General features: G+C 64.4%; 2 protein-coding genes across 3 annotated transcripts; one reads left to right on the top strand and one right to left on the bottom strand.

Annotated features, from left to right (window-relative positions):
- Positions 1–791: 791 nt before the first annotated feature.
- COL1A1 (collagen type I alpha 1 chain) lies at positions 792–16,822 on the top strand. The gene is made up of 51 exons (XM_074849698.1): positions 792–1,103; positions 2,720–2,914; positions 3,081–3,115; positions 3,217–3,252; positions 3,347–3,439; positions 3,526–3,594; positions 4,279–4,323; positions 4,593–4,646; positions 4,852–4,905; positions 5,035–5,088; positions 5,279–5,332; positions 5,443–5,496; positions 5,598–5,642; positions 5,916–5,969; positions 6,084–6,128; positions 6,337–6,390; positions 6,721–6,819; positions 6,913–6,957; positions 7,044–7,142; positions 7,400–7,453; positions 7,545–7,652; positions 7,954–8,007; positions 8,215–8,313; positions 8,473–8,526; positions 8,615–8,713; positions 9,010–9,063; positions 9,597–9,650; positions 9,754–9,807; positions 9,931–9,984; positions 10,276–10,320; positions 10,422–10,520; positions 10,733–10,840; positions 11,202–11,309; positions 11,426–11,479; positions 11,603–11,656; positions 11,763–11,870; positions 11,957–12,010; positions 12,438–12,491; positions 12,736–12,918; positions 13,067–13,174; positions 13,324–13,431; positions 13,638–13,691; positions 13,784–13,891; positions 14,160–14,213; positions 14,332–14,439; positions 14,536–14,589; positions 14,757–14,864; positions 14,948–15,230; positions 15,990–16,180; positions 16,260–16,502; positions 16,580–16,822. The coding sequence occupies exons 1-51, from the start codon at positions 1,022–1,024 to the stop codon at positions 16,724–16,726; spliced, it is 4,383 nt and encodes a 1,460-aa protein (XP_074705799.1). The 5' UTR covers positions 792–1,021; the 3' UTR covers positions 16,727–16,822.
- A 3,495-nt stretch (positions 16,823–20,317) lies between these two features.
- SGCA (sarcoglycan alpha) lies at positions 20,318–25,221 on the bottom strand. Of its 2 annotated transcripts, XM_074849179.1 has the most exons (10): positions 25,164–25,221; positions 24,525–24,677; positions 23,911–24,056; positions 23,747–23,819; positions 23,462–23,660; positions 23,195–23,357; positions 22,909–23,114; positions 22,707–22,733; positions 20,839–21,018; positions 20,318–20,435 (listed from the first exon to the last, which is right to left on the bottom strand). In XM_074849179.1, the coding sequence occupies exons 1-10, from the start codon at positions 25,201–25,203 to the stop codon at positions 20,432–20,434; spliced, it is 1,191 nt and encodes a 396-aa protein (XP_074705280.1). In that variant the 5' UTR covers positions 25,204–25,221; the 3' UTR covers positions 20,318–20,431. The 2 variants fall into 2 exon arrangements, with proteins under 2 accessions (XP_074705280.1, XP_074705281.1); XM_074849180.1 differs by lacking the exon at positions 20,318–20,435 and having other exon boundaries at positions 20,737–21,018; positions 23,911–24,053.
- Between the last annotated feature and the right edge of the window lie 1,265 nt (positions 25,222–26,486).

A 26,486-nucleotide genomic window follows, 5' to 3' on the forward strand; every position in this document is an offset into this window, starting at 1 on the left:
CGTGTAATTACACCCTCCCCAAATTGCACGGTAGATTGTGGATTATTGTCAAGGAGCTTTTGCTTTTTCCAACCAACGTGGCTCCTTCAAATGTGGAAACGGCCGTGGAGGCGTGCCAGGGGGGGAGAGAGGGGAGCGGGACGGTGAGGAGGGAGAGGTTTGAGGAAAAGAAAGGGAAAATATGGAAAGAAAGGGGGGGAAAAGAAAAAAAAAAAAAAGCGAGTGGTTCTTGGGGGTGTTTTGGGGGTGTCTGTGGGTTGGGGTCCCGTGGGGGATCCTCGCCCAAGGGATGCTCCGGGTGCCTGGTGCTCATGCCCTTGGCCTTTGCACTGAGCTGGGGGTTTGGTCCCGCTGCACGAGGGTCCTCGTGGGGACGGGCGGGTGCTGGGGAGCCCCGGGTGCAGGGATGGGTGGTGGGGTGGGGGGTCGCAGGTGTTTGCAGTGCCCCGGCCCACCCCCCCCCGGTGCAGAACCCGGCATCGCGTGGCACCGGGGTCCCCAAAACGCCACGTGCCACATCGCCTGTCCCCACCCCTCCTGGCCACATCCAGCCCCTCCAACCACCTCAGGATGTGCAAAACCCCCCCAAAACCCCAAATCCCCCCCCCCCCAACCCCCACCCCTCAGCAAACCCCCATCCCACCCACCCCAGCATCCCCTTCCCACCCACCCCACAACCACCGCTCCCAGCCCCGCTTCGGGACGACACGCGTGTGCATGTCTGTGTCTGCGTGTGCATGAACGGACGGACGGGGGGCGGGGGGGGGGGTGCGAGGGGTGCCCCCCGACTCGCTGGGTGCCGCTGATTGGCTGAGGGGCCGTCCAAAATTCCCTGGTTGCGACGGGTCCCACCTCTCCCCGCCGCCGCATCGTATATAAGGGGAGGCGAAGGAGTGGGCAAGGGCAGTAGGAAGTTTCTGCTGGGGTCTGGATTTGGAGCTCCAGAGTCGGATCGGCCCCGTATGACCCCAACCTAAGAACAAAAGAGACCCCAAAGAGTCTACATGTCTAATATTTAGACATGTTCAGCTTTGTGGATTCTCGGTTACTGCTGTTGATAGCAGCGACTGTACTACTCACCCGCGGGCAAGGAGAAGAAGACAGTAAGTAGTCGGCGGCGGTGATGGTCCTCGCGGCCGGTGGGATGCGGGGTGGTGGGTGGGGACGGGGTCGGGCGGCATCTTCCACACTTGCTGCCATGGGGTTGGGGAAGGATAAAGGGGTGGTTGGCATCCCGAGCGGAAAAAAAAAGGAAGTTGGGGGAAATTAATGGGGAAAAAAAAAAAAAAAAGGAGGAAAAAATGTATTGGGGGGATTTGGGGTGAAGGGGTGAAGGGGTTTTAGGGGGTCTGTGCCGGCGCGGAGAGTCGGGGCGCCCTGCCAAGAGCGGGGAGGGAGGGAAGGGTGGAGAGGAGCCGGCGGGGAAGGAGGGAGCCGGGGAAGAAGGGGAGGAGGAGGAGGAGGCAGGGAAGGGAAAGGGGGGAAAGAGCGCGGGAGAGAGCGGTGAGGGGGGAGCGGAGGGGAGAGGGGGGAGCCCGGCCCCGGGATCTGCAAAAGCCATCAGGAAAGAATTAGAAAAGTCTCGGATGATTCATAAGGAAAATGTTTCGGCAGCCTGTAAAGTCGGGGCTGGCCAGACGGCCCCGCTCGGCCGCCCCGGGAGCGGGGATGTCGCCCCACGGCCTCCCCGTGGGGCTGCCCCGGGGATGGGGGGGACGGGGGCACGGCTGGGGTCACTGCCCACCCCCCCCCCCCCCCGCCGCTGGGTCCCCCCCTGCGCCCCACTGGGCTGCCTGCGCCTGCCTGCGCCTGCCTGCGCCTGCCACCTGCAGGTGTGGGGACACGGGGGGGACCCTGGGACGGAGCCAGGCCTGGGGCGCCCTTCGCATTTTGCCCAATTTTGTCATTTGAGGGGAATTTTTTGGTGCTTTTTTTTTTTTTTTTTCTGTTTATTTATTTATTTTTTTTTTGCATTCTGCATTCTGCATTCGACAACGTCCATTCTGCATATTTTGCATTCTGCATTCTGCCTTTTGCAACGGGCGTTGGGCCGGTCGCATTTTGCAATTGCATTTTTTCGCCGCCTTTTGCCTTTCGCCTTTTTACTTTTCTTTTTGCCCTTACCGAACGCTGGAAGGGACCACAGGCCGGGACAACCCCGCACCCCCCTCCCTGGGACCCTTCCCCACCGTGGGGCCACCCCCGGGCCCTGGCATGTCGCCCTGCCCTCCCCACGCCAGCGCCCCCCCCCCGCTGCCTCCAGTGTCTGGCCTCTCATTCCCAAACCCATCTGGCCTGATCCAGCCCCATCCCGCAGCCGCCTGGATCTAATTTCAACCCAGACGTCGGGGCCAACCACCCGCTCCCACCCATCCCCATCCCATCCCCATCCCCATCCCCGTCCCCCGCGGATGATGGGGACCCCCGTGCCAACCCCCTGCCCGCCGCGGGGGTATTTGCCTTGGCCCCATCCGCCGCGGGACGTAGCAACTGGCTGGAGGTTTTTGTTTAAATTCCAGCGTATGTGGGAAGAGTTTATTGTGGTGCTTTTCCTGTGTCACCGCGATGGGCTGATGAGAAACAGATGAAGGGAGAAATGCTGCAGGAGCAAAGGGGGGGATGAAGGGGGGGGGGCGGAGAGCAAAGGAAGGGCCGTGTGGGGGGCCGCCGCCGTGCCCCCCGCCCTCACGCTTCCCCCTGCCCTGCCCTTCTCTCCCAGTTCAAACTGGAAGCTGCATACAGGATGGCCTAACATACAACGACAAGGATGTGTGGAAACCCGAACCCTGCCAGATCTGCGTCTGCGACAGCGGCAACATCCTCTGCGACGAGGTGATCTGCGAGGACACCTCCGACTGCCCCAACGCCGAGATCCCCTTCGGAGAGTGCTGCCCCATCTGTCCCGACACCGACGGTACCGTGGCGTGTCCCCCCTCCCTGTTCCGAGCTGGTGGTCCCTGGGGAGCAGCAGGGCTGGGTGCCCCCTGTCCTGGGATGGGTGTCGGGGCTGCGGGGCGGGGTTGGGTGTGGGGTGCTGGTTCGTGCTGGGCTCCTCTAAACTCCCGTCCTTTCTCCCGCAGCCTCCCCTGTCTACCCAGAAAATGCTGGAGTAGAGGTAACAGCTCCCTTGCCCCCCCCCCAACCCCGTGACCCCAAACCCCCACCTATTTTTAGAGAACCCCTTTTCTAATCACCCGTTTGGTCTCTCTCCAACAGGGTCCTAAGGGAGACACCGGCCCCAAAGGAGACAGGGTGGGTATCGCCCTTGCAGAGCCCCCGCCCCACTCCACCGGGACCCCCCCCGTCCCGCTGGGGTTCACCCTCCTCTTCTCTCTCCCCCCTCCAGGGACTCCCCGGCCCCCCTGGCAGAGATGGCATCCCTGGACAGCCTGGCCTCCCGGGACCCCCAGGCCCTCCAGGTCCTCCAGGCCTCGGCGGAGTGAGTATGGGGGGGTCCCCGACGGTGCAGACCCCCGTGGGGGTAACCGCACCCCGCTCACCCCCTGCTCTCCCTCCTGCCCGCAGAACTTCGCTCCTCAAATGTCTTATGGCTACGACGAGAAAGCCGGTGGCATGGCTGTGCCCGGCCCCATGGTGAGCCCCGGGGTGACACGGGTCCCCGCGGCGGGGGGGACACACATGGGGGGACACAGGGGGAGGTGTGAAGCTGGGTGAAGCTTCCCGTGACGAGGGTGCTGGGAGCAGTGGGAGGTGGGAGGGATGGGGAGCGACGTCAGTCCTGGAGGGGATGGGGACAGGGATGGGGTGGGGATGGGGTGTCAATGGGGTGACAGTGGGGTGACCATGGGGATGGAGATGGGGTGGCAATGGTGTGACCATGGGGTGACAATGGGGATGGGGTGTCAATGGAGTGACAGTGGGGTGACCATGGGGATGGGGATGGGGTGGCAATGGTGTGACCGTGGGGTGACAATGGGGATGGGGTGGGGATGGGGTGGCAATGGGGGGACAGTGGGGGGACAATGGGGACAGGGATGGGGTGGTGATGAGGAGGCAGTGGGGTGAAAATAGGGATGAGAATGGGGTGAAGATGGGGACAGTGGGGTGGTAGTGGGGTGGCAATGGGGTGACAATGGGGACAGCGATGGGGTGGTGATGGGGTGGCAGTGGGGTGACAATGAGGTGACAATGGGGATGAGAATGGGGTGGAGATGGGGACAGTGATGGGGTGTCAGTGGAGACAGGGATGGGGTGGCACTGGGGACAGAGGTGGGGACATGGCAGCCACTCATCACCGCTTTCCCTTCTCCTTCCCAGGGCCCGGCTGGGCCCCGCGGTCTCCCCGGCCCTCCTGGTGCCCCGGTGAGTATCTCCTCCCCCCCTTGGTTTGGGGACAAGCGGCCCCAAGGTCCCTTTGGGTGCAGGCGGCCGGGTGGGACGGGACGGGGCGAGGGCAGGACGGGGCGTCCCACCCTTCCGATGGCCACGGAAACACGTGGGGACGCGCAGCCTCGCGCCACCATATTGGGGGGGACACACCGCTGTTGCCACCGGGGTCTTCAGGCCCAATCATCCCATTTTCTAACCCATTTTTTCCATTTTTTTTTTTCTTTTTTCCCCCCAACTTGCAGGGTCCTCAAGGTTTCCAAGGTCCCCCTGGTGAACCCGGAGAGCCTGGTGCTTCTGTGAGTCCTGCCACCTCCTCCTTCTCCTCCTCCCTGATGTCCCCTGGGGACGGGGACAAGGCCCTGGCTGTGGCCACGCTGTCCCCATGCTGGGGGGCTGTGGGAATGGGGCTGCCGGAGCCTGGCACTGCCCATCCTGGGTGACAGAGTGACAGGGCACGGCTGTCACCTACAGCATCCTCACCCCTGCCCTGATCTCTCCTAGGGTCCAATGGGTCCCCGTGGTCCAGCCGGCCCCCCTGGCAAGAACGGAGATGACGTAAGTGCCCCATGGATGGGGTCACCCCCACCTCAGTTTGGGACCTGGTGACCCTGCCAGTCCCCCCCCAGGCAAACAGGAGCCACCTGGCTTGGGGACATGCCACCAACGCGGTGTCCTTCTCCTTAGGGTGAAGCTGGGAAGCCCGGCCGTCCCGGAGAGCGTGGTCCCCCCGGCCCCCAGGTGAGATGCTCCCTGCCAGGGTCCCCTCCCCGGGGTGGGGGGCACAGGAGGGGACACCCCCACTGTGGCCTGCCTGGTGGCAAAGCAAGGATGTGACACCAGCTGCCTGCCCCCCTTGGGGACGAGGGTAAGGGGGTGCGGGGACGGCCCCCCCTGAGCATCTCCATCACCGCCTGCTCTTCTCTCCTAGGGTGCACGTGGTCTCCCAGGAACTGCCGGTCTGCCGGGCATGAAGGGTCACAGAGTGAGTCCCACCCCCCACGCCTGCAAGATTTAGGGGAAGGGGGAGCCCAACCTCACCAGGGGGTCCCCTCTTGACACCCCCCCCCCCTCCTTCTCTTTCCTGCTCCCCAGGGCTTCAGTGGTCTGGATGGTGCCAAGGGTGAGCCCGGTCCTGCTGGCCCCAAGGTGAGGAGCGGTGACAGCGTCACCCCTGTCCTCCTGGTGAAGTCATCGCTGTTCCCGCCCTCCCTCTGGAGCAGGGCCCTCAATGTTGTCCTTTCTCCTAGGGCGAGCCCGGCAGCCCTGGAGAGAATGGTGCTCCTGGGCAGATGGTGAGTGCTGGGGTACCTGGGGACCATGGTGGGGGTCTGGCCTCGGCCAGCAAAAGGGGATGGTGAGACAAGATGTGATGGGGAAACAGCTCGTCCTCGGGGATGCTTCCCCAGGGATGCCCTGGGGAATGGGGTGGGAGGTGGTTTAATCCCCTGGAAATGTCACTGAGGGCAGGAGCAGGGAGGGATGGGGGAGCACAGGGATGGGAGGAGGCCCTGAAAGGGGAAAGTGTCTCTCCTGGTGACCCAAAATGTGTCCTCTCCCCTCCCCAGGGTCCTCGTGGGCTTCCCGGCGAGAGAGGCCGTCCTGGTCCATCTGGCCCTGCTGTGAGTATCTGGTTTGGGCAGGGCTGAGCATCCCTTGCCCTGGGGTGTGTAGGAGGGCTGGGGGCCACCTCTCCTGCCAACGGGCATCACTAATGGGTGTCTCCTCTCCTGCAGGGTGCTCGTGGTAACGATGGTGCTCCTGGTGCTGCTGGTCCTCCCGTAAGTAACCCCCAAACACATCCACCGCCCCCCCCGCCCCCAGCACCCGGCATCAGCTCCAACTTCTCTGGAGGGAGATCCCGTCCCAGTTCCACCGTGGCCAGGAAATCCTGGCCAGGGGCCAGAGCTCTGCTGCCCGGAAAACCCGCCAGCGCCAGATGTGTGAGGTGGGAATCCTCCTCTGACACGTGCCCTCTCTCCCATCTAGGGTCCAACTGGCCCCGCTGGTCCCCCCGGCTTCCCTGGTGCTGCTGGTGCTAAGGTAGGACCTGCCTGACCATCTTCTTCCAGGTGGCATCTTCTGGGCTGGGAGAAACTGGTGGAAACTGGGAGCGTGGGGTGCGGGAGAAGGACTGAGCATCAAATGGGTTCCCCACGTGGCCCAAAATGAGAAAGCCCCAAGTGCCCTGGGCTTGCTGCTGCCTGGGATGGTGGGGCAGACAGGGACGGCCCCAGCCAAGTCCTGTGGGCATCTCTCCTGGCTTTGTCTCCGTGGGAAAGGAGCTGCAGATGGAGGGCAAAATCAGCCGTGTCAGGGGTTTCAGGGCAGCCCTCGTGCTCACGGCTCTTCCTCCCTCCTCTTCCTCCCCAGGGTGAAACTGGTCCCCAGGGAGCTCGTGGTGGTGAAGGTCCCCAAGGTGCCCGTGGTGAGCCCGGTCCCCCCGGCCCTGCTGGCGCTGCTGGTCCTGCTGTAAGTGGCATCTGATGGCTCCTTGTGCTTTGGCCTCGTGTCCTGCCAGCCCCGGCATAACCCTCCTCTTCCTCTTCCTCTTCCTCTCCACAGGGCAACCCCGGTGCTGATGGTCAACCTGGTGCCAAGGGTGCAACTGTGAGTGTCCTTCGCCCCCCCCCCCCCGCCTGGCTCTGGACTGAGGGGCCGTGCTGCTCCCTCACCGCCTCCTCTGCCTCTTCTAGGGTGCTCCTGGCATTGCTGGCGCTCCTGGCTTCCCCGGTGCCCGCGGTCCCTCCGGACCCCAGGGTCCCAGCGGTGCCCCCGGTCCCAAGGGTAACAGCGTGAGTATCCCCAGACACCCCCATCTGCCTCCTCGGGGGGTCGGATCCCTTCTTCTGCTCCAGCGAGCTGCTGTCCCACCTGGAGATGTCTCCTCTCACATCCCCCCTCTGCTCCAGCCCTGCGAGTGCAGGATGGTGCTGGGGGCTGACAGAGCTGAGCATCCCCCCCTCCTGCTGGCAGGATGCAGCTCAGGGCTCCCTTTGCTCCTCAATCTGGTGTTAAACGGCTTTTCCCTCTTTTCTCCTTCCACTTCCAGGGTGAACCCGGTGCTCCAGGCAACAAGGGAGACACGGGTGCCAAAGGCGAACCCGTAAGTGACCCCCTCACGTCTCCTCGGGGGCTCAGCCCCCCCTGGCTCCCATGCACCCCATGGGTGCTCATCCCTTTGCCTCCTTCCCCAGGGTCCTGCTGGTGTCCAAGGTCCCCCCGGCCCAGCCGGCGAGGAAGGCAAGAGAGGAGCTCGTGGTGAGCCCGGCCCTGCTGGGCTTCCTGGCCCTGCCGGCGAACGTGTGAGTAGGAGCAGTCCCTGTCCCATCCCCGCCATGTCCCTGTCCCCATCCCCGTCCTCCTCCCATCTCCCCACGTCCAGCGGCTGAGCCTCGTGTGTGCTCAGGGACAGACACCCACCATGGTGACATCCCCAGCACCTTCCAACGCCCCACCAAGGTCTCCAGTGGAGCACCTCAGCAGGGACACCAGGCTGCTCCCACTGGTGGCCACATCCTGCATCGGCGCATCCCTCCCCTGCACCCCCAACCCCCCTGAGGTCACCCCGTGTCACCGCACTGACCCCTCTCCTGTCCCTCGCAGGGTGCTCCCGGCAGCCGCGGTTTCCCTGGCGCTGATGGCATCGCTGGTCCCAAGGTAGGTCCCAACGTTTCCCTCCCGCCTGCCTGGGCCGCAGAACCGTGTCCTCAGCGGGGCTGTGGGGACAACCGTGTATTTGTCACACGTCCCCACGCCGTGGTGAGACCGGTTCTGTGCCACCACCGGTGACACAGCTCTGGTCGCCGTCCCCGGATGATGTCCTGCACTGGGGTAACCTCTGTCCCCTCTCTCACTTCTCCCCAGGGTCCCCCCGGTGAACGTGGCTCCCCCGGCCCCGTTGGCCCCAAGGGATCTCCTGGTGAAGCTGGACGCCCCGGGGAACCCGGCCTCCCTGGTGCCAAGGTGAGTGCGGCGGGGGGGTGGGCATGGTGGCTATGAGGAGCCACCGCCCTGGTGGCCCCCGCTGCCGCGCTCTCCGTGCCGGCGGAGAAGCCGTTTTCCGGGATGCTGGAGCATCTCCTGGGAGCTCGGAGCTCCTAACCCACCCTGGCTGCCTTGCAGGGTCTGACTGGAAGCCCTGGGAGCCCCGGTCCCGACGGCAAGACTGGTCCCCCTGTAAGTTGCACCCACCAACACCCTGCTCCCCCCTTAACTCACCATGGCCTCTGCTAACGGGGTGCTCACCCCCTGCCCCCCATCATAGGGTCCCGCTGGTCAAGATGGTCGCCCCGGCCCCCCCGGCCCCCCCGGAGCCAGAGGTCAAGCCGGCGTGATGGGTTTCCCTGGTCCCAAAGGTGCTGCGGTGAGTATAAACGGGTGCTGCCTCCCCCCCGGGGTGGGGGAGCTGCTGGAAATGATGCTGCGCGGTGGATGTGGGAGTCCTGGTCCACGGGGGATTCCACCCCCCCGCCAGCCACTGCCACCACCCCTGGGATGGCAGCTGCGGGGGGGGCACATGGCTCCCATGACACAGGCACCCCAGGAGGGGTGGCTCAGGGGATGTGGCCCCCCCAGGAAGGGGCCTGGCCGAGCCCGCAGGCTCATGCCCCTTGGTATCGGGGTGTCATTGTGGGTCTCATCCTGCTCTCTTGCTTTTAGGGTGAGCCCGGCAAACCCGGCGAGAGAGGCGCTCCCGGACCCCCTGGTGCTGTTGTAAGTATTCGCCAGGGCCTGTGAGGGCTTCACCCTGGTGTGGGATGGCAGGATGGGGTGTGGGGTGACAGGGATGGGGTGTGGGGTGACAGGGATGGGATGTGGGGTGACAGGGATGGGGTGTGGGGTGGTAGGGATGGGGTGTGGGGTGACAGGGATGGGGTGTGGGGTGACAGGACGGGGTGTGGGGTGACAGGGATGGGGTGTGGGGTGGTAGGGATGGGGCGTAGGGTGGCAGGGATGGGGTGTGGGGTGACAGGGATGGGGCCAGGGAAGGCTCCAAGGATGAGGACGTCAGGGGGTTGAGGTGGCCGGGACTCCGGCCTGGTGGCTGCCAGCAGCTTTGGAGCGGGGACAGCAGGGAGGTGACGTGGCTGTGGGCAACTCGCCGCGGCTTCTCCCGTCCTTCGAAGGATGCTACGGCCGCATCCAGCCCCGTGCCCCCTGCAGGGGAGGGTGCAGAGTCCTGGGGGGCATCGCTGGGCCGCAGGTCGGGGCTGTGCTCTGAGCACCCTCTTCTCCCTCCCCCACAGGGTGCTGCTGGCAAAGATGGTGAAGCTGGTGCCCAAGGTCCTCCTGGCCCTGCCGTGAGTATCAACGAGCCCTTGGCTACCCACGGCCACACTCGGCCACTGGAGAAGGGGCTTGGGAGCCGACTGCCCCCCCTCATGCTTGTCCCATCTCCCCCAGGGTCCCGCTGGAGAAAGAGGTGAACAAGGTCCTGCTGGTGCTCCCGGCTTCCAGGTGAGGGATGTGCCCTTGGGAGGGGACAAACTATCCCGGGTGGGGGGTGACGTTGTCCCTTTCCTCGTCCCCTTTGCTCACCCACCTCCGGGGTGTCTCATCGCTCCTCTTCTTCCTCCCCAGGGTCTGCCGGGCCCCGCTGGCCCCCCCGGTGAGGCTGGCAAGCCCGGTGAGCAGGTGAGTGTGGGCGAACGTGGCCACTGTGTGGGACCGTCCCTGTCCCCTCCCCATTGCCCCTCTCCCAGCCGGGGCTGGGGGGGCTGCTGATGGGGTGCCCCCCCAGTGCCCCCCGAGGCGATGTGCTCTGTGTAGCCTCTCTCCTGGGAGCAGTGAGGACCCCAGCCCGTCCCCATCAGCACTGGGGGACCCCCTCCCTCCTCACCTCTGGGGGTGTCCCGGGGCTCCCTCCGCCTGTCCCCAGGGCCACCCCTTCCCGCCCTGACTCTGTCCCCTCTCCCTCCTGCACAGGGTGTCCCCGGAGATGCTGGTGCCCCCGGTCCCGCTGGTGCCAGGGTAAGTTGAACCCCACTCGCTCCCCAGCCGGCTCTCGGCACCCCCCGGTGCCCGCCGCCCCCCCTGACGGCTTCGGCCCCTCTCCTGCCTCCCCTCTCTAGGGCGAGAGAGGTTTCCCCGGCGAACGCGGCGTCCAAGGCCCCCCCGGTCCCCAAGGTCCTCGTGGTGCTAACGGTGCTCCCGGTAACGATGGTGCTAAGGTAGGGGCGAGGTCTCGGCTCCACCGTGACTGTCGGGGTGATGGGTGACCAGCCCTGTCCGGCAGCTCTTGGGGTGCAGATGTAAAGTGTGGGGGGGTTGAGTTTGGCTTCACCCCCTTTTCTGGGGCTGGTGTTGAAACCGGGGAGGAATTTGCTGTGTCGGGGAAGCGCCGGGTTCTCGCTAACACCCATTTTCTGTCTCTCTTGCCCAGGGTGATGCTGGTGCTCCCGGTGCCCCCGGGAACCAAGGCCCCCCCGGTCTGCAGGGTATGCCCGGAGAGCGTGGTGCTGCCGGCCTGCCAGGCGCTAAGGGTGACAGAGTACGTGTCCCCCAAAATCCTGATGTCCCCTCCCGGTCCTCTGCTCCCAACCATCCCTGTGTCCCCCCCGCATCGTCCTCTCAGAGCTTGATGTGCTCCCCTAAGCCAGGGCCAGTGGGCAGCAGCTCCTGGGGAGGGGGTGACACTGTCACCTCTGTCCCCATCCCAGCGTGGCCCTTGGGGACAGCCCCTTGCTGGGAGCTGGGAGCTGAGCCCAGGTCTTCCCCCGGAGCCTGGGAGGAGGAGGAGGAGGAAGAACCAGGGGTGCCTCGGTGTTGCTGTGTGAACAGAAGAGGAAAGCGAGGGGTGAACCCCCAGCAGGGACCTCCCCACGTAACCCACTATCATCTTCCTCTCCCAGGGTGACCCCGGTCCCAAAGGTGCTGACGGCGCTCCTGGCAAAGACGGTCTCCGAGGTCTGACTGGCCCCATTGGCCCCCCCGGCCCTGCTGGTGCTCCCGGTGACAAGGTAGGGCTGTGCCCCGGCTGGACACTGCCCCGGGGACAGATGTGTCCCAGCACCCACCGCCACCTCCTCGTCACAGCCTTCACCTCCTTTTTTTTGGTTTTCCTCCCCTTTTCCAGGGTGAAGCTGGTCCTCCCGGTCCTGCTGGTCCCACTGGTGCCCGTGGTGCTCCCGTAAGTGTCCCCCTGCCCTGGGCGATGGCCCTGCCGTGGGTGGCCATCCCTTGGAGGCCGTTGGTGGCCGTTGGTGGCCGTCCCTTGCTTGGCGTCACGCCGCTCTCTCGCCATCTTTCCTAGGGTGACCGCGGCGAGCCCGGCCCTCCTGGTCCTGCTGGATTTGCTGGCCCCCCTGTAAGTGTGACGGCCTCGCTCCTCCCTGCCCCAGGGGCCTGATCCTGCCCCGCCAGGGTGATGCTGAGCCCCCCGCTCCGGCTCACCCCACTCCGCTCTCCCGCAGGGTGCCGATGGCCAGCCTGGTGCTAAAGGTGAAACTGGTGATGCTGGAGCCAAGGGTGATGCCGGTCCCCCCGGCCCTGCTGGCCCCACTGGTGCTCCTGGCCCCGCCGTAAGTTGCCCCCCACCCCACACCCACTCGGGGTCCAGCCCGACGCTGCGGCTCACCCCTCTCCTCCTCCTCTTCCTCCTCCACAGGGTGCTGTTGGTGCTCCTGGTCCCAAAGGTGCTCGTGGTAGCGCTGGACCCCCTGTAAGTACCAGTCTCGTGGTAGAAGGGAGAGGTTTGGGGCCCCAGGGCCCCCCCCCCGGACACAAACTCCCCTGGGTGACTTAACTCCCCGCTGTATTTCCCCCCCCCAACACCGTGGGGCAGAGGGGAGCTGCGGCACTTCCAGCCTTGCACCCCCAAAACCATCTGGGGGGGTGGCACCAACCTGGGGTGGCTTCATCCCAGGGAGGGATGGAGCAGAAGGAAAAAGAGGGATTTTCCTTTCTCCTCCCGCCCCCCCAAATCAGCCCCAGCTCCTCCCTGGATAGATGCTTTCCTCCTGGCCACTGGCCCCAGGGCTCCCTGTGGTGGCCCCCAGCCAGGGGACAGTCCCCTGGACCCGCTCCACGGTGGGGGACGGTGATCCCTGGGGCCGGCCCTTGGTGATTCCAGTTTTCCCCCCTTCCAGGGTGCTACTGGTTTCCCTGGTGCTGCTGGAAGAGTTGGTCCCCCCGGTCCCTCTGTGAGTACCCCCGTCGGGGCAAGAGGTGGGGGGCTGGGAGATGGGGGGGGATGTGTGTGGGTGGGAGGGTGCTGGTGATGGGGGGGATGCAGGATGGGAGGTGCTGGGCACCCATCCAGGCAGCTTGACGTGGCCGCCCTGTCCCAGTTGGCACTGGGACACCCCTGGCTGCCCTTCAGCTGGCAGCTGGGGGGGTCCCGGGCTTCTGCCTGACGGCATCGCCTCCCCCCCCTTCCCTGCCCAGGGAAACATCGGCCTCCCCGGCCCCCCCGGCCCCAGCGGGAAGGAAGGTGGCAAAGGACCCCGCGGTGAAACTGGCCCCGCTGGCCGCCCTGGTGAGCCTGGCCCCGCTGGCCCCCCCGGCCCCCCCGGTGAGAAGGGCTCTCCTGGCGCTGACGGCCCCAATCGTAAGTCACCCCCCACCCCGGTCGGACCCCCTCCACAGAGCGGGGGATGCTGGGCAGCATCATGCTCCCCCCTCAGCCCGGCATCCCTCAGCTGTCCCCTCCACTGGGAGGGTGGCCCCCCCCCTCCACGCCGCTGCCACCACCCTGAGGTGCTGTTTGTCCCTGCAGGGCGCTCCTGGCACCCCCGGACCCCAAGGTATCGCCGGCCAGCGCGGTGTCGTTGGTCTCCCGGGACAAAGAGGCGAGAGAGGCTTCCCTGGGCTGCCCGGCCCCTCTGTGAGTACCTGGGGGGCTCCCCGGGAACAGACGATGTTGGGGACCCCCCTTAGGGTCTGACTCACCCGTGCAGCCCCCACGGCTGCACCCCCAGGTGAGGGGGATGCTCGATGGTGTCTAATGCCCCCCCCATCCTCTCCCCTCCGCAGGGTGAACCCGGCAAACAAGGTCCTTCTGGTTCCCCTGGCGAGCGCGGTCCTCCCGGCCCCATGGGCCCCCCCGGCCTGGCTGGACCCCCTGGTGAAGCTGGACGTGAGGTGAGTGGCCGTGGGCAACCGTCGGTGTTGGAGGGGGCACGGGCCCCCGGGCTGCCTGCGCTGAGGACTTGCCAACTCGTCACACTCATGAACGCTGTTGGAGTCGGTGCGCGGCGGGGCCTGCGGCGGGCTGAGCGGAGACGGTGCCATCCAGGCCCTCGTTAGCCCCCGCCGGCCCTAACGAGGGGGTCTTTGCTGCTCCGTAGGGTGCTCCCGGTGCTGAAGGTGCCCCCGGTCGTGATGGTGCTGCTGGTCCCAAGGTGAGTGGGCTGGTGAGGGGGCTGCGGGGGGGGGCGATGGGGTTGTGCTGGCCCACACTGACCTCTCCTCTCCCTCCTCCTCCTCCTCACAGGGTGACCGTGGTGAGACCGGCCCTGCTGGCCCCCCTGGTGCTCCCGGTGCCCCCGGTGCCCCCGGCCCCGTCGGTCCTGCTGGCAAGAACGGAGATCGCGGTGAGACCGTAAGTGATGCTCTGCCCAGCGCGCCCCCTCCTCGTCCCCCTCCCCAGCCCAGGGGTCACCCCGGGCTCGACTCAGTTATGGAGCCAGGATGGATACGACAAACCTGCGACGGGTCAGGGCCCGGCCCTGGGCTCAGCTCCGGCTGTTGAAAGGAGCGTCCCTGGGAAGCCACATGTCCCACCACCCCTCTCAGGGTGATGCTGGCCCGAGCCGGTGGCAGCAGAAGGTGGAGGATGCTCTAACCTGTCTCCTTCTCTCCTGTCCCAGGGTCCCCAAGGTCCTGCTGGCCCCGCTGGTCCTGCTGGTGCTCGTGGTCCTGCTGTAAGTTGATGTTCTCCTCCATCCTCCTTGGTGCTTCTGCATCTCCGTGGGCGCGGGGGCAGTGGCTGGGCTGGACCGCGCTCAACACATCATCTTCCTCCTCTTCCTCCTCCTCCAGGGTCCACAAGGTCCCCGTGGTGACAAAGGTGAAACCGGTGAACAGGGTGACAGAGGCATGAAGGGTCACAGAGGCTTCTCCGGTCTCCAGGGCCCACCTGGTCCTCCCGTAAGTCCCATGGGGTGACGGTGGCCCCGGGTGCTGCCCCATGCCCTGGACGCAGAGCAAGATGCTGAGGGGACCTTTTCTTGTCCTTTTGCACAGGGCTCTCCTGGTGAACAAGGTCCTTCTGGTGCTTCTGGTCCCGCCGGTCCCAGAGTAAGTCCCTGGCTGAGCCACGACCTCCGGCCAGCGCTGGAGCATCCCGGGGGGAGCAGTGGGGAGAGGGTCCCCGTTGTCATCGGGTTTCTTGTGGGGACAGGGCTGGGGTGGACACGCTCTGCCCAGGCAGGGTGGCCATGCTCACCCCTTCTCCTCTCCCACAGGGTCCTCCCGGCTCCGCTGGTGCTGCTGGCAAAGATGGTCTCAACGGGCTGCCTGGCCCCATCGGCCCCCCTGGCCCCCGCGGTCGCACTGGTGACGTCGGCCCCGTCGTATGTATCGGCCCTTCTGCCGCTGCCCGCCCACAGCCGCCTGCCTTCATCTCCTGCTCACCATCCTCCTCCTCCTCCCACAGGGTCCCCCCGGCCCACCCGGCCCCCCTGGTCCTCCCGGCCCCCCCAGTGGCGGCTTCGACTTCAGCTTCCTGCCCCAGCCACCCCAGGAGAAGGCCCACGATGGCGGGCGCTACTACCGAGCTGATGACGCCAACGTGATGCGCGATCGGGACCTGGAGGTCGACACCACCCTCAAGAGCCTGAGCCAACAGATCGAGAACATCCGCAGCCCCGAGGGCACCCGCAAAAACCCTGCCCGTACCTGCCGCGACCTGAAGATGTGCCACGGCGATTGGAAGAGCGGTCAGTGTCCCCGCTGGTCCCCACATCCCTCTGGGATGCTGTCACCCCCATCCTTCTGTCCCCTCTACCTGTTCCTCACCTCCATCCTTCCTCCATCCCCCCTGGTTGATCCTCACCTTCATTCCTCTGTTGTGTCTCTCATGGCTGCTCTCACCTCCATCCTCTACCTCTCATGGCTGCTCTCACCTCCAACACTCTTACTTGCTCCTCACCTCCATCCTCCACCCCTTCATCCTCCATTTCTCACAGCTGCTCCTCACCTCCTTCCTCTGTTCCTCATGGCTGCTGCTCAGCTCCACGCTCCACCCCCCAGATCCCTCCTACCTGCTCCTCACCTCCCTCCTCCATCTCTCATGGCTGCTCCTCACCTTCACCCCCCATTCCTTCATCTTCCATCTCTCACAGCTACCCCTCACCTATCCCTCTGTCCTCTGTCCCTCCCTCCTGCTCCTCACCTCATTCCTCCATGGCTGCTCCTCACCTCTATCCCTGCTCCTCACCTCCACAACTGCTCCTCACCTTCATCCCTGCTCCTCACCTCCACGGCTGCTCCTCACCTTCATCCTGCTCCTCACCTCCACGGCTGCTCCTCACCTCCACAACTGCTCCTCACCTCCATCCCTGCTCCTCATCTCTGTCTCTGCTCCTCACCTCAATGGTTGCTCCTCACCTCCACGGCTGCTCCTCACCTCCCTCCTCCATCCCTCGTGGCCACTCACCTCCCTCCCCACTCCTGACCCCCCTCCCTCTGCCCCGCAGGTGAATACTGGATTGACCCCAACCAAGGCTGCAACCTGGACGCCATCAAGGTCTACTGTAACATGGAGACGGGCGAGACGTGCGTCTACCCCACTCAGGCCACCATTGCCCAGAAGAACTGGTACCTCAGCAAGAACCCCAAGGAGAAGAAGCACATCTGGTTCGGCGAGACGATGAGCGATGGCTTCCAGGTGAGCAGGGGGACGATGATGGGGGGACAACAGGGATGGACAAGCAGCTCTGCGGTGCCTAACGCCTCTTCTCCGGCAGTTCGAGTATGGTGGTGAGGGCTCCAACCCGGCTGACGTCGCCATCCAGCTGACCTTCCTCCGCCTGATGTCCACCGAGGCCTCTCAGAACATCACCTACCACTGCAAGAACAGCGTTGCCTACATGGACCGGGACACCGGCAACCTGAAGAAGGCCCTTCTCCTCCAAGGCGCCAACGAGATCGAGATCAGGGCTGAAGGCAACAGCCGCTTCACCTACGGTGTCACCGAGGACGGCTGCACGGTGAGTGGTCCAGGGGAGGGGCACGGTGGTGGTGGGGACGTGTTACGGGGCTGGGGCTGATCCTGACCTCCCCGCAGAGTCACACCGGCGCTTGGGGCAAGACAGTCATCGAGTACAAGACGACAAAGACCTCTCGCCTGCCCATCATCGATTTGGCTCCCATGGACGTTGGCGCTCCAGACCAGGAATTCGGCATCAACATTGGCCCCGTCTGCTTCTTGTAAACCGGACGCCCCACGCGTAACAGGAGAGAGTAATAATAATGATAATAATAATAAAAAAAAAAAAAAAAACAGCCAAAAAAAAAGGAGAAAATTTCACATGGACTTGAATTTGTGTCGGTTTCTATCCAGCGTCTCTGAAACTATTTGCGTTTCCGTAAAAGAAAAACCTAAAAAAAACCCCCAAAAAAGCATTAAACCAAAAAAAAATAAAAAATAAATGACTTTTCAAACAAAATCACCAGGAAGTGGGTTCGCTTGCTTGCCCTCCTCTCCTCCTCCTCGGGGTCGGGCGCTCCTCAGCCCCGAAGACGGCACACGGCTCAGCTCACCGAACGCGCCGCCGCGGCTGCGCCGAGCCCCCCCCCCGCGGTGCCGAGCCCCCCCCCCAGCCCGGAGCACCAAGACCGGCTGAATCCCCCCCCCCCCCCCTCCAGCCGACCTTTCCCCACTGGCCTCTTTGCTTCTTGCATCTCATTAGTATATTAATTTTTTGCTGCAAGGAAGATGTTTAACTCTTGGTTATAATTTGCTTTTTGTTGTTGTTTTCCCTCTCTCTCTCCCCCACCCTTTGTTTTTGGTTTATTTTTTTTTTCTTATTTTATTTTTATTCAGGCAGCAATATCAATTCATTCCCAAGCACACCAGGGGAGCAGCCGCTGCCCCCGCCGCCGAGCAGACCCGACCCTTCGCTGCACACTCTCCTTTTCTGGAAGGCTACCTCACCGCTGTGCTTTGGGTTTTTCTTTTTCATTTTGGCATTATTTTTCTTTCATTTTCAAGTAGTTTTAGCTTCGTTCGGGGTTTTTCAGCCATGCCGGGACTTTCCTGCCAGGTTCAGAGTAAAGGTGCTAATTTTTCTCTAATATTTCCCCCTCCCCGGTCCCCATTTTGTTGCTCTGTTGATCTTTTATTTTTATTTTCCTCCATTCAAGGTCCCTCGGGAGTCGCTGAGGTTTCTTACCCCCAGGATTTTTATCCTGTTTTATTATTTTTTTTTTAATTCTCTTTTATTTTGGTCCCGCAACACCCGAGCCCGGGACCGCCTGGTGCTACAGCCTCCAAAGACGCGACTCAGCTTGATTTATTTTAATTTCCCTCTATTTTCATTCTCCCCTTTTTTTTTTGCTGCCGAACTCAACTTGTGAATTTTCTGAAGGTGCTATTTAACCCCTCCACCCATCCCACAAGCAACTCCTGGAGCAAATGCAAGGTAGAGCCAAAAAAATTAAAAGCCTCGAAAGGGAAAAAAGGACAACCCCACTTTCCAGGTTCAGCAGGTGGATTTTCAGCTCCGCTCTCATCTTCCAGCAGCTTTTTCTCCATCCATCCATCCATCCATCCATCCATCCATCCATCCATCCATCCATCCATCCATCCTTCCACCCTTCCATCCCTCCATCCCTCCATCCATCCATCCATCCACCCACCCACCCACCCTTCCATCCATCCTTCCCCCCCCCCGGGCACGGAGGGGCACGAACCCACCCCCGTTTGCCGGCCCATCTCCCGGCGGATGCTCCGGGCTCTCCCGGAGTTTGTACCTAGTTTGTATATGTATAATAATTTGAAATGTTTTTGGTTTTTTTTTTTCGTTTTTTTTTTTAATTATTTTTTTTGACTGCTGAAATAAAGCATGTGAAATGATCCAACAAACCTGAGGTGCTCTTCAGCGGCGGCTCTCGCTCTCGGGGGGGGTTGGGATGGGGGTCCTGGGTTGGGGTGGGGGGATCCGGTGGGGTTGGGAGCCCCTCGTCCCTGGTCCTGCTCTTGTCCCGGCTGCTCCCTCTCTGCTCCCGCTGATGTTCTGCGCTCCCGTCCTGTCCGTCCTCCCACCCCACCACAGCCCCCGCCGGCCCCCCCTGCCCTCCTCCTCCTCGCTCAGCCCCCCACTGCCCTGGGGAGGGAGGGTGGGAGAGGAAGGAAGGGGGGACCCACCCCCCCCAGCAAGGAGGGTTGGGCTGGATTTGGGGGAGGGGGGGCAGAGCCACTGTGCACCCATGGTGAAGGAGACTTTGGTGTGTGTCCCCTCCCCAAATGGGGCTGGGGGGGGAGAGAGGGGAGGAAGGAGAGCTGGGGAACACTCAGACCAGGGAGCCCCCCTAAAAGGAGGAGTTGGGGAGCAGGGCGGGGGGACACAGACATTGCAAGAGGGTGAGGGAGGGTGCAAGGACACGCACTGAAATTGGGGATGGGGGGGGGTGTCACACTCATCCTGGGCTGCAAGAGGTGTGTGTCATGATGTGGGGGTGTCACGGTGTGCGGGTGTCACGGTGTGTGGTTGGCACAGTGTGGGGGTGTCACGGTATATGGGTGTCAAGGTATATGGGTGTCACGGTGTGTGGGTGTCATGGTGTGGGGGGTGTCATGGTGTGGGGGGTGTCATGGTGTGCGGGTGTCACCGTGTGGGGTTGTCATGGTGTGGGGGTGTCAGGGTATATGGGTGTCGCGGTGTGTGGTTGGCACAGTGTGGGGGTGTCACCGTATGGGGTTGTCACAGTGTGCGGGTGTCACGGTGTGCGGGTGCCATGGTATATGAGTGTCACGGTGTGGGGGTGCCAGCCCCCCATCCCCGCAGTGGGTGCTCCCCACGTGCCAGCCCCCGCCGTGCACACTCCCTCGTGCCCCCAGCAGCACACGCGGGTGCCCCGGGCTGCCCCGTGCCCACCCTGTGCCACGCTCCCGGGGCTCCGTGGCGGTGGGCACGAGTGAGACCCCGGCAGCACCGGGGGGAGCTGCGCAGGCAGCGCAGGCAGCGCAGGCAGCGGGACGGGGCCTCAATGCCGCCTTTCTCCTCGCCTGCCCCGGCCCGTCAATGGGTCCCCTTGTTCCTCCCGGGGCCCCCGTGTTTTCCTAACCCCCACCCTGGCGCCTGCCCCATGCGAGGGAGGGGGGGCTGCTGTGAAAGAGGTTCTTTCTTTGGAGGCGAGGGGCAGGGGCTGGACTGGGGGGACCCCCTGGGGGGGCCGGGGAGGGGTTATGGGGGTGCTGAGCGGGATGCGCGGGTCTGCGCGGTGGAAGGGGCGAGCGGCCGGAGCAGCTGGGGGCTCCAGGCGAGATCCTGCCAGACACGGACACCCAGGTGAGCTGCGGGATATCGGGGTGCCCTGGGGTGTGGGTGTGTGTCCCCCCCCCTCTGCATTGTCCCTGTCCCCATCCCCAATCCACTCTCCACAAGCCCCTTCCCCTCCGTGGGGCTGGGGGTGGGTGGCAGGGTCAGCCCAAGCCCTTGTGAGGGGTGCAAGTTTTTGGCGGGGGGGGGTCATGGATGGATCAAAGCAGCTAAAGAGGGGGGCAGAGGGGACAAGGACCCCCTCCCCAGCAGAAGGAACACACCAGGAATCCCCCCCGCCCCAAGCAAGACCCCAACCCCGTGGCACTTAGCATCCCCCCAGCCTCAGGGTGCATCCAACTTTGGGGCAGAGAACTGGCAAACTCAATGCACTGCTTGCAGCCAGAAGGAGCCCAGCAGCAGGCTGCACCCCAAAACATCCCCCAACCCCACCCCTTCACCCCCCCAAGACCACCACAACCACCAGGGCCAGGCTGGGATGCTTGCAGGGGGGAGCAAAAATAAAACAGAAAAGCCACATCTCATCACTAAACAGCCACTTTTATCAATCAAAACCCACCCTACAGCCCCTGTCCCACGGCGGGGACCTCGGGGTGTCACCCTCCGGGGAGGTGACAAAAACGCAGCCACCCACATTACCTGGAAAACAGGAAGAAAACAGCTTATTCCCCCCACCCCCCCAAAAAAAAGGGTTAAAAAAGGGCCATGGTGTTCCCACATATTTAAGGATTTCATCAGGCCAGGTGGGACAGAGGAGGTTGGAGGGGAAGGGAATAGGATGGAGATGTCCTGTATTGCCTCACGGATGCTGATGACCCCCCCTCAAGTATTATAACCCCCCCAAAATGCGCCAGGCAATAGCCCAGCAGCGGGCAGAGCCCAGCCGGACGGGCAGTCGCCCGTCCGGCTGGGCTCTGCCCGCTGCTGGGCTTTTGTCCCCTCTAAAGTCCCCCAAAAAGCATCAAAACACCCCTTCATCCATCCCTGGGATTGTCCCCCACCCCTGGCATCACCCCGGTGTCACCCAGCGCCCCCAGCTCACGATGGGAGGAGGGGGACACGGGCACCATCCGAGGGTCCGGGCATGGGGTTGATGCGTTGACCCGTGCGGACGTTGAACATGGGAAGGGTGGAAAGGGGCCGTGGGCCATCCCGGCTGCTGGCCATGTGCCTCAGCTCCTCCGTGTCACTGTGGATGGTGGTGTGGTGGACCAGCTGGATGCTGAAGGGGAAGGAGAAATGGGTGCTGCACCCCGTGTTCCCACCCGCAGCCCTTTGGGGAGGCGCTTGGGGGGGATCTGCACCTCCTTATTAGGGTTTGTCCCCCATCTTTGGGGTCTGCACCTTGTCATTGGGGTCTGCCGTCCATCACTGGGGTCTGCCACCCATCACTGGGGTCTGCACCCCGTCATTGGGGTCTGCCACCCATCACTGGGGTCCACCACCCATCACTGGGGGTCTGCATCCCCATTACTGGGGTCTGCACCCCGTCATTGGGGTCTGCCGCCCATCACTGGGGTCTGCCACCCATCACTGGGGGTCTGCATCCCCATCATTGGGGGTCTGCATCCCCATTACTGGGGTCTGCACCCTGTCATTGGGGTCTGCCGCCCATCACTGGGGTCTGCCACCCATCACTGGGGGTCTGCATCCCCATCATTGGGGTCTGCCGTCCATCACTGGGGTCTGCCACCCATCACTGGGGGTCTGCACCCCGTCATTGGGGTCTGCCACCCATCACTGGGGTCCACCACCCATCACTGGGGGTCTGCATCCCCATTACTGGGGTCTGCACCCCATCATTGGGGTCTGCACCCCGTCATTGGGGTCTGCCGTCCATCACTGGGGTCTGCCACCCATCACTGGGGGTCTGCATCCCCATCATTGGGGTCTGCACCCCGTCATTGGGGTCTGCCGTCCATCACTGGGGTCTGCCACCCATCACTGGGGGTCTGCACCCCGTCATTGGGGTCTGCCGCCCATCACTGGGGTCTGCACCCCATCACTGGGGGTCTGCATCCCCATTACTGGGGTCTGCACCCTGTCATTGGGGTCTGCTGCCCATCACTGGGGTCTGCCACCCATCACTGGGGGTCTGCATCCCCATCATTGGGGTCTGCCACCCATCACTGGGGTCTGCACCCCATCACTGGGGTCTGCCGTCCATCACTGGGCGTCTGCATCCCCATCATTGGGGTCTGCACCCCATTATTAGGGTTTTTCCCCCATCACTGGGGTCTGCTGTCCATCACTGGGCGTCGGCATCCCCATCACTGGGGTCTTCCTACCCATCACTGGGGTCTGCACCCCATTATTAGGGTTCATTTCTTATCATTGGGGTATGCCCCCCGTCATTGGGGTCCTCCCACCCACCCATCACTGCGGTTTGTCCCCCATCATTGGGGTCTTCACCCCATTGCTGGAATCTGCTCCCCATCATTGGGGTCTGCTCTCCATTATTGGGGTCTGTCCCCCATCATTGGGGTCTGCTCCCCATCACTGGAGTCTGCCCCTCATCATTGGGGGGCTGCACCCCATCATTGGGGTCTGTCCCCCATCATTGGGGTCTGCCCCCCATCGTTGGGGTCCTCCTTGTGCTGCCGTTGAGTCTGGCCGAGGCTATTGGAGAAGTAAAACAGCTCTTGTCCTCCAGCCCGCGTCTGTGGGGGGTTATTGGGGGGTGTCGAGGTGAGGGGAGGGGAGGAGGGGGGCTGGGAGGGCCCCTTTGGGATGGGGGGACCTTTAGGCTCCACCACCTCCATAACAGCCCCCAGAGAGCCGACCGCTCGCCGTCCCCCTCTCTGCCCCGTCCCCATCCCTGCCGGCCATCCCTGTGCTCAGCCACCACAAAGCCCCCCCAAAAGCAGCCCCCCAGCACCCACACGGCTCAACCCGGGTGCGGGGACTTACTCAGATGTCTCCAAGTCCCGTTTTTGCCTACAAAACAGAGAAAAAAGGGGAAAAATATATATAATGATGGTGAGAAGAGCCCTCACCACCCCCAGGTTGTCCTGGGGCCATGACGGCCAGGGAAGGGGCACCCAGCCTGGGGCACCCACGTCCTGGCTGGGGTGGGGGGACCCCCACCCTGAGTGTGCCCCCCCCAACTCACACTCCCTCCCTGCGGCAGCACATGAGGTGGCCCAGGAGCAGGCAGAGCAGCGCGGCCACCGCCAGCGGCACCAGCAGCGTCACCAGGTACCCGGGCAGCAGGTCCTGGGGGGGGGCCTCGGTGGGGGGCTGGAAATCGCCACCTTCCTCCAGCACCCCGGAACCCCACACCGGCCCCGGCGTCGTGGGGTTGGGCCAGACCTGCAGCTGCAATGGGGTGATGGTTAGGAGGGGATGGAGGGGACGGGGGGTGTCATGGGGTGGGTGGGGGGGCACGTGGGTCTCACCAGGGTGAGGTTACACCAGCGGATGGTGAAGTGGGGGGCGAAGGTGTCGTAGCAGGAGGCGAGGGGCTGCTGGCCCAGGCTGCAGCGGAAGCGGCTCTGCGGCGAGGCGGCCGCTGCCAGGCACGGCGAGAAGGTGCCCCAGGAGCCCACCTTCACGTACACCCTGCCGAGGGGGGGACTGGTTGGACGTGACGCCCCCCAAAACCCACCCACAGAAGCTGGGGGTCTGTCCGGGACACATGTCCCCCCATGGGGCTCTGCCCGTACCCCTCCTTGCGTCCCTCGATGGGCAGCGGGACGCGGCCGCCCCGGTCCAGGGCGGAGGTGACGTTGATGACGTGGAGGTCGTCCTGCTCCCAGACACCGGCCGTGGCCTGGAGGAAAATGTCCCGCGTGGCCACCGGCAGCAGCTCCTCCACGTTCCTGTTCCCCACCAAGAACTCGCCCTGGTACGGGGGCTCCCCGCCTGCGAGGGGACATGTGGCACTTGTGGGGACACCCCACGCCCATCCCAAGGGGACTCGGTGCGATTTGGGGGTGCACAGCCCTTACCTGGAGCGGGGATGACGGTGACGACGAGGCGCTGTGCCACCGTCTCGTAGGTGCGCCGGTTGTACGCCAGCACCTGCGAGCCAAGGAGACACCCCCAAAGATGCCATCCTCCCCCCGCTGCCTCCGTGTCACCCCCTGGCATGGGGCTGAGGGTGGCCACCTACCTCAATGGTGTGGGTGCCCAATTCGGTGGCCGTGGGGCAACCGTAGAGGTAGCCCGGCTGGTGGGGATCGCGCTGGATGTACCGCAGCCACCGCGGCAGGTCGGGGTGGTCCTGAAGGTGGGCTTGGAAGGTGATGGGGGTGGCTACTGGGCGCCGGGACACACGGACGGGTGGGACAGACACAGGCATGAGGACACATGTGCCACCAGGCCGTGCTGCAGGCGGATCCCCACCCAGCAGGCCTGTCCCCATCCAACTGGTCCCAACAAGGAAGCGCAACTGGTCCCTGTGTCGGCTGTACCCCAGGGGGGGTCCCTCTCCCCTTTTTGAGCTGAATGACCCCAAATTGAGGTGACCCCCAACATCTCAGCAGTGGGGGATGAAGGGATGCTGCTCCCAGGTGGGTTTGACGGGGCGAAGGGGGGGTGCTTGGGGGTCCCCAAAAGGGTGGAGGGATGGAGGGATGGATGGAGGGATGGACAGACAGACGGCCCAGCTGATGGGGAGCAGGCATTAGCCAGTGCCCCCCATTAACAGTCCCAGCCCCCCCCCCTCCCCAACCCAGGCACTGCAGGACACCCCCTTGTCCCCCCTCCCCGTGGCCTGGCCCTCACCGTCATCATCCTCGCGCCCGGTGAGGAAGGCCTCCTGGAACAGCTCCCGCTCCAGCTCGTGGACGAAGATGGCTCCGGTCTCAGAGGAGACGCGGTGGTCAGGGAGGACATGGTGGTCGGGAAGGGCGGCCTGGGACCCCCCCAGGGCCACGGCTGTGGCCACACACAGGGTTAGAGCCGGGGCTGGGGAATTCGGCTCCTCCCTGCCTCAGTTTCCCCATTCCCCAGACACCCTGAGGTGACCCACAGGTGCCCACAGACCCCCCCCGGGGCACCTGCCTGGGGCAGAAACCTGTCCCTGCGGTGCCAGATGTCCCGGGACAAGGAGGGGGGGGGGCTGCATTTAGGAGGGGATGGGGACGGGGACAGGGATGGGGACAGGGACAGCACCTTCCCTTGCCCCAGACCCCTCAGGGAGAGGTCCTGCTCGGTCCCCCCGTCCCACACCCAGCTGGCACGAGGGACAGGACAGCTTTATTTAGCTCTGTCACGTCGCAGCCACGTCCCCCCTGTCCCCTCCCGCCAGCACCCCCTATCCCCACCCCTCTCTGGGGGTCCCCCCAATCCCTTCCCTTCTGGGGGTACCCCTGGCCTGGCTGTGTCCCCCCTCCCCGGGGGGGTGACGGGGCTGCCACTCGCCTGCCAGCACCCAGACCCGGAGCAGCTCGGGGGCCTCCATCTTCGCCACTGCCCGGGCGCGGGGCCAGGGCTGAGTGACTGACGGAGGCAGCGGGGCTGGCCTGGATGGGGGGGGCCCCTGGGGGGGTCCCACTGGGGACATGGGGGGGGACCCTGCCACGGCCACCTCCTGCCGCCAAGGCCCTGTGGCACCCAGCCCCTCCAGCACGTGGGGAGAAGCTCCCGTGTCCCCTGGGTGCGGGGTATCCCCTGGATGCGGGGTATCCCCTGGGGGGTCTTGTCCTGGTGCCCCTCACTCATGGGGGTGGCAGCGGGGACACGGGATGGGGCACAGCAGGGTGAGGGGGACACTTGGGGACAGCTGACACCCTCCCACGGGCGTGTGCAGGCAGCCTGCCAGCACCGCTGCCCTGCACACGCGTGGGCCCTTGTGCGGCACCGAGACGGGAACACGCGTGTGCACACGCGTGTGCGTACATGGGTGGGGGTGCGGGGTCCCCCGGTGGGATGAAGCAGAGGCTGCTGGGATACTGGAGGGCCCGTGGCGGGGGGCCAGGCCCTGCGGTGGGGTTTGGGGGGGGGGGGGGGGAAGGAGAGGGAGGGAGGGGGGGGGATGGTGGCAGCGGAAGGGGAAGGGGGTGGCCGTGGGGGGGATGTCGCGTCGCGTCACGTCACGTCACGCCTCGTCACGCCGCGTCACGCACAAAGGGCTGGGAAGCTGCGTAGGGCAACGCGGGACGTCTGCAGGGTCCTGGCGCCCGCGTGCTCCCCGGCCTGGGGGAGCAGGGGTGTCCCCCACCTTGTCCCCCAGCCCCTTGGGGTGCTCCTCCCGCAGCAGGGACCCCCAGCACGGCGCCAGGCTGTCAGCTCTGACCCCCCCCCCCCAATTCCCAATGGAAAGACAGCAAACCCCCAAATAACCCCCCCAAAATATCACCGGGCAGGTGGAGGAAGGCAGGGGAGCAGCACTGCACCCCCCCCACCTCCAGCCCGGGGCCCCCCCGCCTCGGTTTCCCCTCCTGCCACCCCTGGGTGGAGGTGTTGGGGGGGGGGGGGACGTGCTGCACCCCAGGGATGGATTTATGGGGACAGAAAGTAAATAGGGGCCCTGTGGGGACACCACGGGACACCTCGAGTTGGGGGGGGGGCTTTGGGCATGGGTGTGTGGATGTGCCATGGGATGGGAGTGGGGGGGACGTGTGGACAAAACTGAGGGGACACATGGAGAGGAGCAGGGGGACACGGGGACAGACCTGGGGGGGGTGCAGGGACAGGATGGGGGGACGTGGGTACAAACACGGGGGGGATACGGGGATAAGATGG

This window comes from Strix aluco, chromosome 24 (genome assembly GCF_031877795.1).
Source record: "Strix aluco isolate bStrAlu1 chromosome 24, bStrAlu1.hap1, whole genome shotgun sequence".
Lineage (NCBI taxonomy): Eukaryota > Metazoa > Chordata > Aves > Strigiformes > Strigidae > Strix > Strix aluco.